The sequence below is a fragment of the Phyllobates terribilis genome, unplaced genomic scaffold (genome assembly GCF_046119375.1).
Source record: "Phyllobates terribilis strain yellow unplaced genomic scaffold, ASM4611937v1 Scaffold_7__3_contigs__length_470593459, whole genome shotgun sequence".
NCBI lineage: Eukaryota > Metazoa > Chordata > Amphibia > Anura > Dendrobatidae > Phyllobates > Phyllobates terribilis.
Genome location: NW_027362767.1, coordinates 237002747 through 237016015, shown reverse-complemented (window position 1 = coordinate 237016015; position 13269 = coordinate 237002747). Strand labels below are relative to the sequence as shown.

At 41.6% G+C, this 13269-nt stretch overlaps 1 protein-coding gene across 4 annotated transcripts in view; it reads right to left on the bottom strand.

Moving 5' to 3' along the window:
• The window catches only part of FLNA (filamin A), a 96828-nt gene that overhangs the window by 25745 nt on the left and 57814 nt on the right, over positions 1–13269 (bottom strand). For all 4 annotated transcript variants that reach the window (XM_073639860.1, XM_073639862.1, XM_073639861.1 and 1 more), the window contains exons 3-6: positions 3183–3431; positions 1931–2028; positions 756–903; positions 542–660 (exon numbers count right to left, since the gene is read on the bottom strand). In XM_073639860.1, coding sequence (XP_073495961.1) covers positions 542–660; positions 756–903; positions 1931–2028; positions 3183–3431 — 614 coding nt within the window. The remainder of the gene's footprint in view (positions 1–541; positions 661–755; positions 904–1930; positions 2029–3182; positions 3432–13269) is intronic.

Genomic DNA, 13269 nt, shown 5'->3' with positions numbered 1-13269 from the left:
TATGGAGTCTCAAATATTACCTTCTGGGATCCCCAGTGAGGCTTGTGGTTCACCGAGCTGGTGTGACGTCATGATTGCAGCGTAGAACTCAGACATCGCACCAGCCCAGCTAATCAAAAGCACGTCAGGATAGATTTGTGAGCCTCCCAATCAGTGGCCAGCAACTTCTGACCTGGCCAATGGACTACAGTCCAGTGAATCGACCCACCCATCTCTAGCTGTAAGTGTATGATACCTTGATTTTTCACATCATTTTAGAGCTAAAGGAAACCTGTCTAGACATTCACAACAAGAAAAAGACTGCCTCCTGTATTATAAACTGCTTTGATCCAACACTGCGGCACTTTACAGAAAACAGTTTGGAGAACCAGGTAGAGGGAGAAGAGCCTGCTTGGTGGCCCCTCTGGCCCATCAGTTAAGTTGAGCTGGGTAGGAAGGCAAAAGGGAGACTTCGAGCAAACTTTCCTCAGTGGCTAGATCTTTTGAGTGTTTACTGGCTCAGAGAGTACATATTTCCTGACTGGTTCCTTTAGTATCTTACCTCTTCTCTGTGACCTGCAGGATCCTCCACGTAAACAATGACCTCTCCAAGTCCAGCACTGATGGTCTCTACAGTGAACTCTGCACGCTTTTTCACCATGTTACCAGTTGGCTCAATACCTGCATGAAGTTATGGATTTTATTTTATATGATGTGTGCAATTCAGATATAGATGTTAAAATGTAAAAAAAAAAAAAAAAAAAAAAATTATATACCTGGCCCATAGGCTCTGGCTTTCTTGGGGTTCAGCTTGGGTCTGAGTGGAGCTCCAGGCTTCAGCTTGGCTTTTGGGAACTGAGACAGGTAGGTCATGACTGAGTGTTCGTCTACATTTGGATCTACAATTTCCTCAGGGGTGATGACCTGTAGAAGAAAGTCATTTATAAGCAGATCCAGAGGACTAGGAGAAAGTAACAGGTTAAAGACACTAGTGATCGTTCAATTTACATTTTCATCTTTACAGATAACAAATAAATTGTGGTTTTACTGTCTTTTTAGAGTATAGATGTGAAAATTCAGTCAAGTGACTATAGAATACTATAATAAAGGGTTAATTGGCCATTACACATTTTAGCAAGAAAACTGAAGCAGGGAAGAAATACTTTAACTCCATTGCTCCCTGATGTCATGTGCCTGAAGGGAATCTGTCAGCAGGTTTTTGCCATTTAATTTGAGCAGCATAATAGAGCAAGAACCCTTGATTCCAGGGATGTGTCACTTACTAGGTTGTGTGCTGTAGTTTCAATACAATCAATGTTTTATCAGCAGGAGATTATCACTGACTAGTTCTCATGTGCAGGCTAGTCAGGCTAACCTGTAATTCTGCCCCACCACTGATTGAAGCTTTCTGTATGCAATATAAGCAAGCTGCCAATCAGGGGTGTGGGCAGAGTTACACAGCTCAGCATTCTGAGCACTGCTACATCTACAGCAGAGAAAAATAAATAAAATGATTCTATCAAAAATGCACCAAGCATCCCAGTAAGTGACATTGCTGGAATTATGCTGCTCTCAGATTATATAGCAAAAGCCTTGCAGACAGATTCCTATTAAACATGCTGTGACAATATATGAGCCAATTACTCCAAAGTACGCAACTGGCATACTGTAGTCTATAACGCCATTGCCAAAAAAACTGCACAAAAAAAACTCAGTATACATTTTATTTATGGCGTCTCTGTACTGTACAAGTCAGCAACTCTTCTCTATGGACAAATAAAGTGCTGACATTATGCACCGACCCAGCCAAAGAACACTATGCATACATCGGGTACATAGGCTCTTATGGACACATTTGGTGCCTCTGCCGGGAGATTTCCTGGCTTTTATGCTAAAAAATTTTTTAAAATGTGATCAGAGCCCAATGTGTCATTTAAAGATGCCCATTTACCTGAGGAATTCCTAACCAGTCATCAGCCTGCTGCATGGCCTCACGCGCGTTGTCCACAGGCTTGCTGGTGTCCCAAGAGTCCCAGTCAGGGCACAGACCTAGAAGGTGGAGGGAGAATCAATAAGTAAATGGAAAAGACCCTCAACTCAATATTTTTTGCCGGCTATTTAAACAAATGTTTAAAGATTTCCGTTCCAAGCATTACTTTTTGCTTAAAGGGGTTGTCCACTACTTAGCCAACCCTTGGTCTAAATGTTTGGGGCAGATAAAATAAAGAAACCTATACTAACCTCCCGTGCTGGCGCCGTTCCAGAGGTTTTGGCACACGTGGTCCCGAGGCCCTCGTGTGGTTGTGACACGTGACCCTGGCACCCAATCAGCGCTGGCATCACTGTCCCAGTCGACAAATCGAACGTGAAGATGAAGTTCAGGCTGCAGCTGATCTATAACTTCCTCTTAATGTTCAATTCAACAGGAATCAGAGACAGTGACGGCAGTGCCGATTGGGTGCCCGAGTCACAACACCACTGGAGCCCCAGGTAGCGAGTGCTGACACTGTTGGAACGAGGTGAATATAAGCTTTATTTCATCAGGGCCAAGTGTGACATATGACAAGAAGTTGTCCAAGTAGTGGACAACTTTAAAAGGGGTATTTCCAGCTCCAAGATCCTATCCCAATATGTAGTAGGTGTAATAATGATATTAGGAAATTCCTCCAATTAGAAGTATTGATTCGCTATGTCACTTACCCCATGTGCAGGGCATTGCAGTAGCTTAGGTATCCATGGTTACGACCACTAGCCACTAACTCACTATATGTGTGGTTGTAACCATGGACACCCAAGCTACTGCAATGCCCTGCATATGGGGTAAGCAACGTAGCGAATTAGAAAAACTACTACATTTCTAATTGAAGGTATTGGCTAATATATTACACCTGCTACATATTGGGATAGGATCTTAGAGATGGAAATACTCCTTTAAAGGTGAGAACTGGAAGTACACCGACAGATCTGCCAGATTTATAGTAAACTGGGATCCAATAAGTTAGACCTCCATTAATCAACAGCCCTCTGATGTGCATGGCTTTCACTGGAGAGATGGTTATAATTCCCATACAATAGGAATTACGACCATCACGAGAGATGTGGATATCACTAATGGGACCTCTGCCTACTTTACATTTATGCCATATGGTAACTAAGATCATACGCCTTTAAAAAAGTAGCTCTAACCAATCCATGGCACCTACCAGGAGCGCAGCTGTCAACAAGGGCACCCAGAGCTTTCCCGCTCTGCCAGTCCCGGCTGAAGTTGGTGACCGGCAGCTGGGGCAGTTTGTTCTGGATCCATCCCAAGAGCCTCTGCTTTGGTGTCTGTTTCTTGGTTTCTTCATCCTCCTCTTCATCCCACATTGGCATGGAGATGGAATAATGTAGAATAAGGGTCCAGATAAGACCCAGGATGAGCTTGAGGTTTCCATCAACAATGGCTTTACTGTCTGTAAGAAAAAAACACAACGATGCAACGTCATTCATATTGCTTTTTTAATATTTCATCAAAAACCCATAGTCCAATATTTAATTTTCTCTACAGCCATAAGATAAAACTTACAGACCTAATATTCAGTCTGCAGATTCATGTGCTGAAACTGGAAATATTTTTATAGTTGTGAATGGCAGTCTGTCTCCTCAAGGCTGTATGCCTGGATCAGACAATGTTTAGTCTCCATCAGTTTCCTTAAAGTGATAAATCCTGTGCCAGACCAGGGAGAATGCTCAACATGTAGGCGGTCTCTTCTACAATGTAAACCATGCTTGACCTTCACTGTAGGCTCAACGCAATTAACCACTTAAAATGAACAATCCGGAAAGAGTCAGGGTTTCCAAAAATGTGTCGTTCCGCTACCACAAAAGGTATACAATCTATAGGAGTTATTTACCAAGTCCAGGAGACCCAGCAAAGTATTTGACAGATTACATAAGGCATTAAAGGTAATCTAAGCAGTATAATGTAGGGCAGAGAGCCAGATTACAGCTACATGTCACTTACTGGGCTGCTTAGTGCAGTTTTCATAAAAACCCCTGTTTTCTCTGCTGTAGAAGTAGCAGAGCTCAGAATGCTGATGTATAACCCCACCCACACCACTGATTGGCTGCCAGTCAGTGGTGGGGGCGGGGTTACACATCTGGACTGCTTTGCACAGGACACCTAGTCCGGCAGTGAATCCTGCTGATAAAACACTGATTGCTGTAGTTTCAATACAAACTTCTGAGCAAGCAACATCCATGGACTCTGCTCTCAGATTAAGTAGCAAAAATCTGACAGATTCCCTTTAGGAGTGGTCTCACAAGACACTTAGAAAAAAAAAAAAAAACAAACATAAGCCCTTGCAGAGGATCACAGTTCCAGTACCCGATGCCCCGAAACCAAGTAATTTTGCAGTGGGCCATTTCCCAAACAAGAGCCACTACAGAGGCAAAGTAGTACATATGGCTATTAAAACAAAATGGTCATCTAGGTAACAGATGGACCAAGTGCTGATGCTTTTGGTTTATAAAGGGGGCGCATTGATAGGATTATTTCATATTTACAGTCCCTATTAAAATAAGAAAGCTCATCCTGCAGCACAGGCTAGTTCAACACGAGCTTACATATACAACCCCAGAAAACCATGTGTTCCCACTCTGAGATTTCAATACCCAGCCAGGCACCAAGTGGGAGGAGGAGGAGGAGAGGATGCAGTTGTCCAACATCCACGTTTAAGGCCTACTAATTGTTTCCAGCTCTGGTAGGAAGGAGCTTTCCTCTGCAGTCAGCCTACAACATCGAAAGACAAATCACTATAACAAAGGACTAATGCATCCAGCACATGCATCTCTCCCAGCCAGTAATAGAGGTTAGAGTTTACCATAAGGAAGGGGAAAAGGAGGTGGAGAAGAGAGGAGTCCTGTCTTCTAGAAGTTCGCTGCTCAAAGTCACAACTGGAATATTTACAAAGTTCTCCAAAACACACCGGATTATAGAGGATAGGAAGGAGGAGGCGGGAAGGAGCCAAAATGTGGATCAGGCAGCAATGTACAAGACTTCACAGTGGCCCTGGAGCACACAACATCCAGAATACAAGAGGAAGACAGTCAAAACTAGTACCCCAAGACTTAAGACTTCATGCTAGGACCTATACATTTCAGGAAACACACGTGCCTTTTTTTGCCATTTAATCTGAGCACAGCATAATTTAAAGGCAAGGAGCCTGATTCCAGAGATGCGTCATAGTTTGATACAATCAGTGTTTTATCAGCAGGAGATGATCACTGAAGGACTAGGTCTCATTTGCAGGCAAATCCAGCTAATCTGTTACACCACCCCCCACCACTGAATTTTAGATTGGCAGCAAGCTGCCAGTCAGGGGTGTGCGCAGGGTTATACACAGCTCAGCATTCTCACCATTGCGACACTTACAGCCAAGAAATCAGGGATTCTATCAAAACTGCACCAGTTCGATAAGTGCTACATCATGCTGCTCTTAGATTACATAGCAAAAACTTGCTTGCACTCCCACCTGAAGGGCAGCAGATTCATAAGATTTGAGAATGCTATGAACACACGGCCATAGCTGCAGTATACACTGTGTGCAGAATTATTAGGCAAATGAGTATTTTGATCACATGATACTTTTTATACATGTTGTCCTACTCCAAGCTGCATAGGCTTGAGAGCCAACTACCAATTAAGTAAATCTGGTGATGTGCATCTCTGTAATGAGGAGGGGTGTTGACTAATGACATCAACACCCTATATAAGGTGGGCTTAATTAGGAAACTTCCTTTCCTTTGGCAAAATGGGTCAGAAGAGAGATTTGACGGGCTCTGAAAAGTCCAAAATTGTGAGATGTCTTGCAGAGGGATGCAGCAGTCTTGAAATGTCCAAACTTTTGAAGCGTGATCACCGAACAATCAAGCATTTCATGGCAAATAGCCAACAGGGTCGCAAGAAGAGTGTTGGCCAAAAAAGGCGCAAAATAATTGCCCATGAATTGAGGAAAATCAAGCGTGAAGCTGCCAAGATGCCATTCGCCACCAGTTTTGCCATATTTCAGAGCTGCAACGTTACTGGAGTATCAAAAAGCACAAGGTGTGCGATACTCAGGGACATGCCCAAGGTAAGGAAGGCTGAAAAACCACCACCTCTGAACAAGAAACATAAGATAAAACGTCAAGAATGGGCCAAGAAATATCTTAAGACTGATTTTTCAAAGGTTTTATGGACTGATGAAATGAGAGTGACTCTTGATGGGCCAGATGGATGGGCCAGAGGCTGGATCAGTAAAGGGCAGAGAGCTCCACTCCGACTCAGACGCCAGCAAGGTAGAGGTGGGGTACTGGTATGGGCTGGTATCAAAGATGAACTTGTGGGACCTTTTCGGGTTGAGGATGGAGTGAAGCTTAACTCCCAGACCTACTGCCAGTTTCTGGAAGACAACTTCTTCAAGCAGTGGTACAGGAAGAAGTTGGTATCGTTCAAGAAAAACATGATTTTCATGCAGGACAATGCTCCATCACATGTATCCAACTACTCCACCACATGCATCCAACTACTCCACAGCGTGGCTGGCCAGTAAAGGTCTAAAAGAAGAAAAAATAATGACATGGCCCCCTTGTTCACCTGATCTGAACCCCATAGAGAACCTGTGGTCCATCATAAAATGTGAGATCTACAGGGAGGGAAAACAGTACACCTCTCGGAACAGTGTCTAGGAGGCTGTGGTGGCTGCTGCACGCAATGTTGATTGAAAACCGATCAAGCAACTGACAGAATCTATGGATGGAAGGCTGCCGAGTGTCATCATAAAGAAAGGTGGCTATATTCATCACTATTTTTTTGTTTTAGCATGTCAGAAATGTTTATTTCTTTTGTGCACTGTTATTGGTTTACCTGGTGAAAATAAACAAGTGAGATGGGATTATATTTGGTTTTTATTAAGTTGCCTAATAATTTGGGACAGTAATAGTTACCTGCACAAACAGATATCCTCCTAAGATAGCCAAATCTAAAAAAAAAAAAAACCACTCCAACTTCCAAAAATATTAAACTTGGATATTTGAGTCTTTTGGGTTGATTGAGAACATAGTTGATCAATAATAAAAATAATCCTCTAAAATACAACTTTCCTAATAATTCTGCACACAGTGTAAGCCCCTGATCATACTGTAGTTCTATCCAAAAAGAGAAGACCACCCACAATCCAGGTCTAGACGAGCTGCAAGACTAAACTGAAGCAGAAAAAAAACAAAATTACAGTTTTCAAACTTTTCACCTTTAATAATTGCAAAATCCACTGCAATTTGTCAAATGTTTGCATGCAGATCTCAGCTGTACAGCAACTACTACATGTGAATACTACCCAATGAGCTTCACTAGTGCTGGCTGTAATACTACATACAGTTTTCGGATTCTTCACTTACATTAGTCAATGCAAGAGGCAGACATTAGCAGCTCTTTTTTTTTTTTTTTTTTTTTTTAGATTTTATCAGGAAAGTCTAAACTGATTGTATTGCCCCAAGCTTGTAAACCAGAGGGGAATGGGAAGCACAACAAAATGCCCAATGGCGTAATGAAAGTGGTTAGATAGGGGGTTAACCAGCATTACTGTCCAGTAATACCAATTTAAGGCTGCTACATGACTAAAGTACAACTCAACTCATCTGTTTAGAAACCTTCCATTGCCTCATAATTCAATAAATTGTAGAATGACATTTCATCCCACATTACACAAAAGGAATTCCCCCCCGGCTGAACTCCCACCGTCCCAAAGCAGTTAGCAAATGTTATAGAAATGACTGCTGTGAAGGGTTCGCTGTGAACTGAAGACTGCGGAAACGTCAGATGTCTGACTAGCGAGTTCACATTATAGGGATTTTTCCCGTATAAGGCCTGTGCTACTGGATTTCGTGTTTTCCTGCCGCTCCTTGTTCAGATTGGAACAGACGCCAACGTTCTCTTCTTGACACTAAACTCAGAAGTTTCCCAGGCTTGGAGAACCGGTCAGTGTGCTACATATACAGCAAAACAAAGTTTAACGAAACCAGATACATCAGATCACAGACAGAACCAAGGCAAAGACTTAAAGACTGCCACGAAAAAAAAAAAAAAGTCTTTTGTGGAACTACAACTAACATCAGTCTCCTACCATATAACAAATCTGCTAGGACTTAATTTTCCCCAATAAACCAGGGCTGGACAGATTAGACACTAGGTAGCCAGTGTGCCCCCTACAGAGACACCCACCCTTTCAGGTGGTTTTACATGGACTATTAATTTTAGGCCACAAGGTCAAAAAAAAAAAAAAAAAAAAAAAAAAAAAACTTCCATTTACTGATACAATTGTTACACCAGCTTTTTCAGACCCCCAAGTGACAAACCTGCCAGGTATCCTACTCCTACTACTTTATTTTTGGGATTAAGAGGGTCCTGACTTTAGAGGCTGCAGAAGTATCCCCACCCACAATGCCAGCCCAGTGTTCAGGAACCTGCAGCACAGCCCTATTCTGGAGAGACATTGCAGTAGTTCATTGCACAGCAGGTGGTTGGGAGCACCACTGCACAGGAAGCAAAGGGTCAGGAGACCATCTTAATATGCAAGCACTTTGTGCTCAAATAACCCTTTAAAAAGGAAATTTCTTGATTGTGTGTTCATTTTATTAATTTTTGCAATGCCTCCCCCCCACCCTCTGGATATTACAATCTGTATTAAAACAAAAAATATAATATATATATATATATATATATATATATATATATATATATATATATATATATATATATATATATATATATATATATATATATATATATATATATATATATATATATATATATATATATATATATATAAATCCTGCAGTTGTCTCATTGCCACTGTGGGGGGTAGGCACACTAAAATTTGCAGAAAAATTCTAAAAAAAAAAAAAAACTCAAAAAAAGTTGCAAATGAAGGTGAAACGTTTAGAAACCACAAACCCTGCAAAAAAATAAAAGTTTTGTGATTTTATCAAATATGCACAAGAATTAGATGCAAATAAAAACTGCAGTAACACCAAAAAAATGTGGAAATGCAATGAGGAATCAGACCCCAAATTCCTGATTCAGTAAACTCACGTGTACATTAGCTGCAATGAATAGACTGACCCCATATTTTGAATGGCTGCAATAAGCAATGGTGAGATAGCTATTGTGATTGGTGTATTGAGGTGTGACCCATCATTTCAATCCTGCTTCTGCTGATCAAGAAACTGCTGGAAAAAAAAAAAAAAAAAAGCTTCCTGAAAGGGCAGGAAGTTAGGATCTAAAATAGCCCCAGTGGCTGCTGAAAACTATACTGTACTTCCATCCAAAAAATGAAAAAATTTGCAAAGAAAAAAGGTTGTTTAATACTTGTAACCCAAGTAATTTTCTGAAGCTAGCTTCTCTTTAAGAAAAGGTCACCTGCACATTGTTTGAATACACTTCTGCTGAGCCTTGTAGCTCCACAGCTACAAAAGATTTTAAAAAGGGGAATTTGCCAGAAGATTCATGCACCATAAGTAAAACCCTGGTTATACGATTGCAGCCAGGTAAAAGTTGTATAAAACACTGGCGTTTTCAATAAAGTCTGAAGATCTGGCTTGGGCAGGTTTGGGATGTATTAATCAGCTGACAGGTGCCCTTTAAATGTGTTTTCATACAGCACTATTAGTACAGATGTCTTTAATTTCACAATATACCCTGGGGCAACACAGGTTAGTCATAATGCAGAATTTGTTGCATCCGTTCCTTACATCCCATAGACCATAGCTTTTGACTAGTTTGTGTTATAAGTGGGCTATGGAAGAAAAATTATTTTTTTGGCGGGGGGGGGGGGGGGGGTGGCTGCTGATTAACAGTGACAAGTTACATCAGAAATTTTAACGTAATACAAGTTATATTTTTTCCCATTACACAGCAAAATTAGTTGTATGCATGACTGGTAACACTGGATGGAGCTAAATGAGATAGAAGTCCTGAATGAATCTTGTGACCATGCCCAGCAACTTTTCTTTTTTCATTAAATAATGAATTTTATTACTTTGCATTTATGAAAAAAAAAGCATAAAGTATTGCATGCCAATAATACCAGGTGAATGATAAGCATGGAGAGGAAAGGGTGGGGGGTGGGGGGACCAAGTATGTACAAATTCAGCAGCAGAAACATCCTAAGGAGTTAAAAACGGATGGCAGAATGTTACGCATGAGATTGTGTGCTTGGAAGCCAGCATGCCAAGCGTTAAACTTTACCAACAAGTCTGAAGGAATGAGGACATGATCAGTAGTCTGAGTCAGAGGGTCTGAGGCTCAGCCCCAAGATCCCCACCCCTTGTGAAGCCACTTCCATGGCTAGCAGGCTTCTCCACTAATCGCTGCAGTTTCCAACATTTTTTGGCCATATATGGCAAACACGAGCAAGAAGCGGCCGGCCAGGAATCTCCTCTCCCTCCCCTCCTGTACAGTTTAGGGGGATGGAGCTGTGAAGGAGATGGGGGGCAGATTAATGCCTTGGTCACAGCCCCACTTCCTTGCACAATAAGGGCCTCCAAAACAAACCTGGTGAACAGAGTGAAATCATATGTTCCTCTAGTAAAAAAAAAACAAAAAAACACTGTTCTGCTACATGGCAGCCACATGAGCATCACCGAAGAGCTGTGCCAAGCCATAAACATGCATGCAGTCTCCAGGATGCACAGAGTTATTACTGGGCAGTGCCCATCCATGCCCAGCAGCATTCCACTGGGCAGGAAGGAGAAGCTGAAGAAATCACATGTAACAGCATACTTTCCTAGCCTGCACAAAGGAAACTGCAAGACCATAAGTGCACATTTATTATCCCCATCCATCCTATGCCAGGGCACTATTGGACACAGCATATTAGGATGTATGAGAAGTATTTGTAACATTCCAGTAAACAATGCTTCATAGAAGCACATTAAAATGCTAACATAAAAGAACATTTTACAAATGGTGCTGATGTAAAGCAGACATGAGGGAAATGTTAATATTTGTGTGGTGTGACTGGCTGTATTAAAGGGAAAAAATCATTCAACGTTTGAAAATTCTTTTAAGTTTGTCAACCTTTGATATTTTTTTTATAAATAAATGCAAAAACATATCCACCTAAATTTACCGTTATTATAAAGTATGTGTTGCAAAAAAAAAAAAAAAAGTCAAAATCACCGGGATAGGTTGAAGCATTCCAGAGTTATTGCCACATAGTGACATCTCAGAATAAAAAAAAAATTTGGTCTCGTCACTAAGGGGTTAAAAAAAAAAAAAAAAAAAAAAAAACACTTGATTTTGCAGGGGTGGGAGAGCCACTGGAGCTAGCTCACATCACTCAGCAGGGACAAACATACATTTATATTTCACTTTAGGAAATACCTCTGGCAGCCGCTTCTCCCTCATTGGGACCAAGGATTGGGCATGTTGAAATCCAACATGCCTGATCGTTTTCCCAGTGTCAAAGACTGTGGCCGTTAGACAGTTGATCCAATTCAGGCAACATTGGCACCAATTTAATCTAATGTCTGCAGGTACATTAAAGGAACATGTCTATACGTTTACACATCTGGCAGTAGTGATTGTATAAGCTTGTCCCCCTAGAAAAAGGACACCTCTTTTGTAGAGACTGATGTGCCAGTCATGAGAAATCAGGACTAGAAATATGCAAATCAGGCTTGAAATGCCCTGAGGGGGCGTGTCAGCGAGCTTGGACTTCTTCCTCCAAGTACAGTGACACTCCTCCAGTGCACTTACAGCTTGATTTGCATATGACTTCTACATCTTATTTCTCATGACTAGCACATCAGATTTCATTTTTATTTATTTATTTTTAATTATTAGGGGACAAGCACCTGTACAGCCATACCAAGACTTCCATAAGTCAAAACATGGTGACAGATTCTTTTTAAAATGGGTTCTATAAGATTAGATTGAAACCACAAATCCCCATGATTTATTTCTAATGTGACAGCTTGGGTCCATTGAAATGAATCATCCTAGACTAACCCTTTAAAGGGTCTCACCTTTCTATAGGTGCTATATATTCCAACTTACAGGTCATACACTGATGCAATGCAGAAATTTGCACAAGTTCCTATTCAATGATATGGTTACTAGCAGCAAGTGATTCCCAAAGTGATCGCATATGGCGAGGATATGCCATGTCCATGGCGAGTGGGAAAAAGACCTCTGTACCCATCCAACCAATCTGGAGAATGGGGAATGTTTCAGGGGAAGCAATGCTGTGCCACAGCCATGCCAGGGGCAGCATGGCCCTATTCAAGTCAATGGGTCTGGCTGCAGTTCAGAGTGACTGGGAGTGCCACAATGCAGAAAAAATATGTATATCAGATGCAGCACAGGCAATATGCACCCCCTTATCAGATGCACACCTCAATGCAAATCTTATCTTTACACCTATGGGGCCATTAGTCCTTACTAAATACCAGATGGTGATTAGTGGCTAGACTGTGAATTCTACCTTTCCAGAAGACAAATCTACTTCAGTCCTTCCCGGTTGTGCAATGCCCAGCATTCTTTACTGACAGACCTGCTGCACGGCAAGAGGAGGAATGTTCCTGCAGGAATGGACGGGTTATAGAAGCCTCCTCCAGGAATATATTTACTGGTTGGCACGCATGACAACTTCTATGATTTTTAGTGCTTTTTTATGATAATGGCAGCCATAATGGACCCTGAGGCAACAGTCATTAATAGATTAACGAAGGCACATGGTCTAAGCACATGTGGACTCTGGTGACAGAACCTACAAGAGATATATGGCTATGGACTTGCAGTTTTATCGATGTCAGCCGACCATGACCGCTGGATGGAACAGCTGCGAGGAGAAGGCTTATAAAGAGGAAATAAGCTGCATTCCTGGCTCAGATACATGAATGCTTCCTATGTATACATTGTCACTACTGGAACCATCCAGACTTCTCCTACAAGTTCTTACAAGATTAGGGAGTGGCATTAAAGAAACAGAATAAAAGTGGATCATGCAAACAGCCAGGATGCAAGGTTGTTATGTACTCATATGGCTTCTAACCATGGCCATTCAACTGGGCCGGAGATATGCAAAGCAGATATCACCCATCATCAGATTAGAACCGAGGGACTGCTCTTACTCTAGAAACAGTGCCACCCTTGTCTATAGGTAGAGTCTAGTATTGCAGCTCAACTCTAAGCATAGCTATGGGGCAGGTCCAGAAGCGGAACCACTTTTTACTCTCCTCTCCAATATTAAAAAAAAGTCTCCATGAACA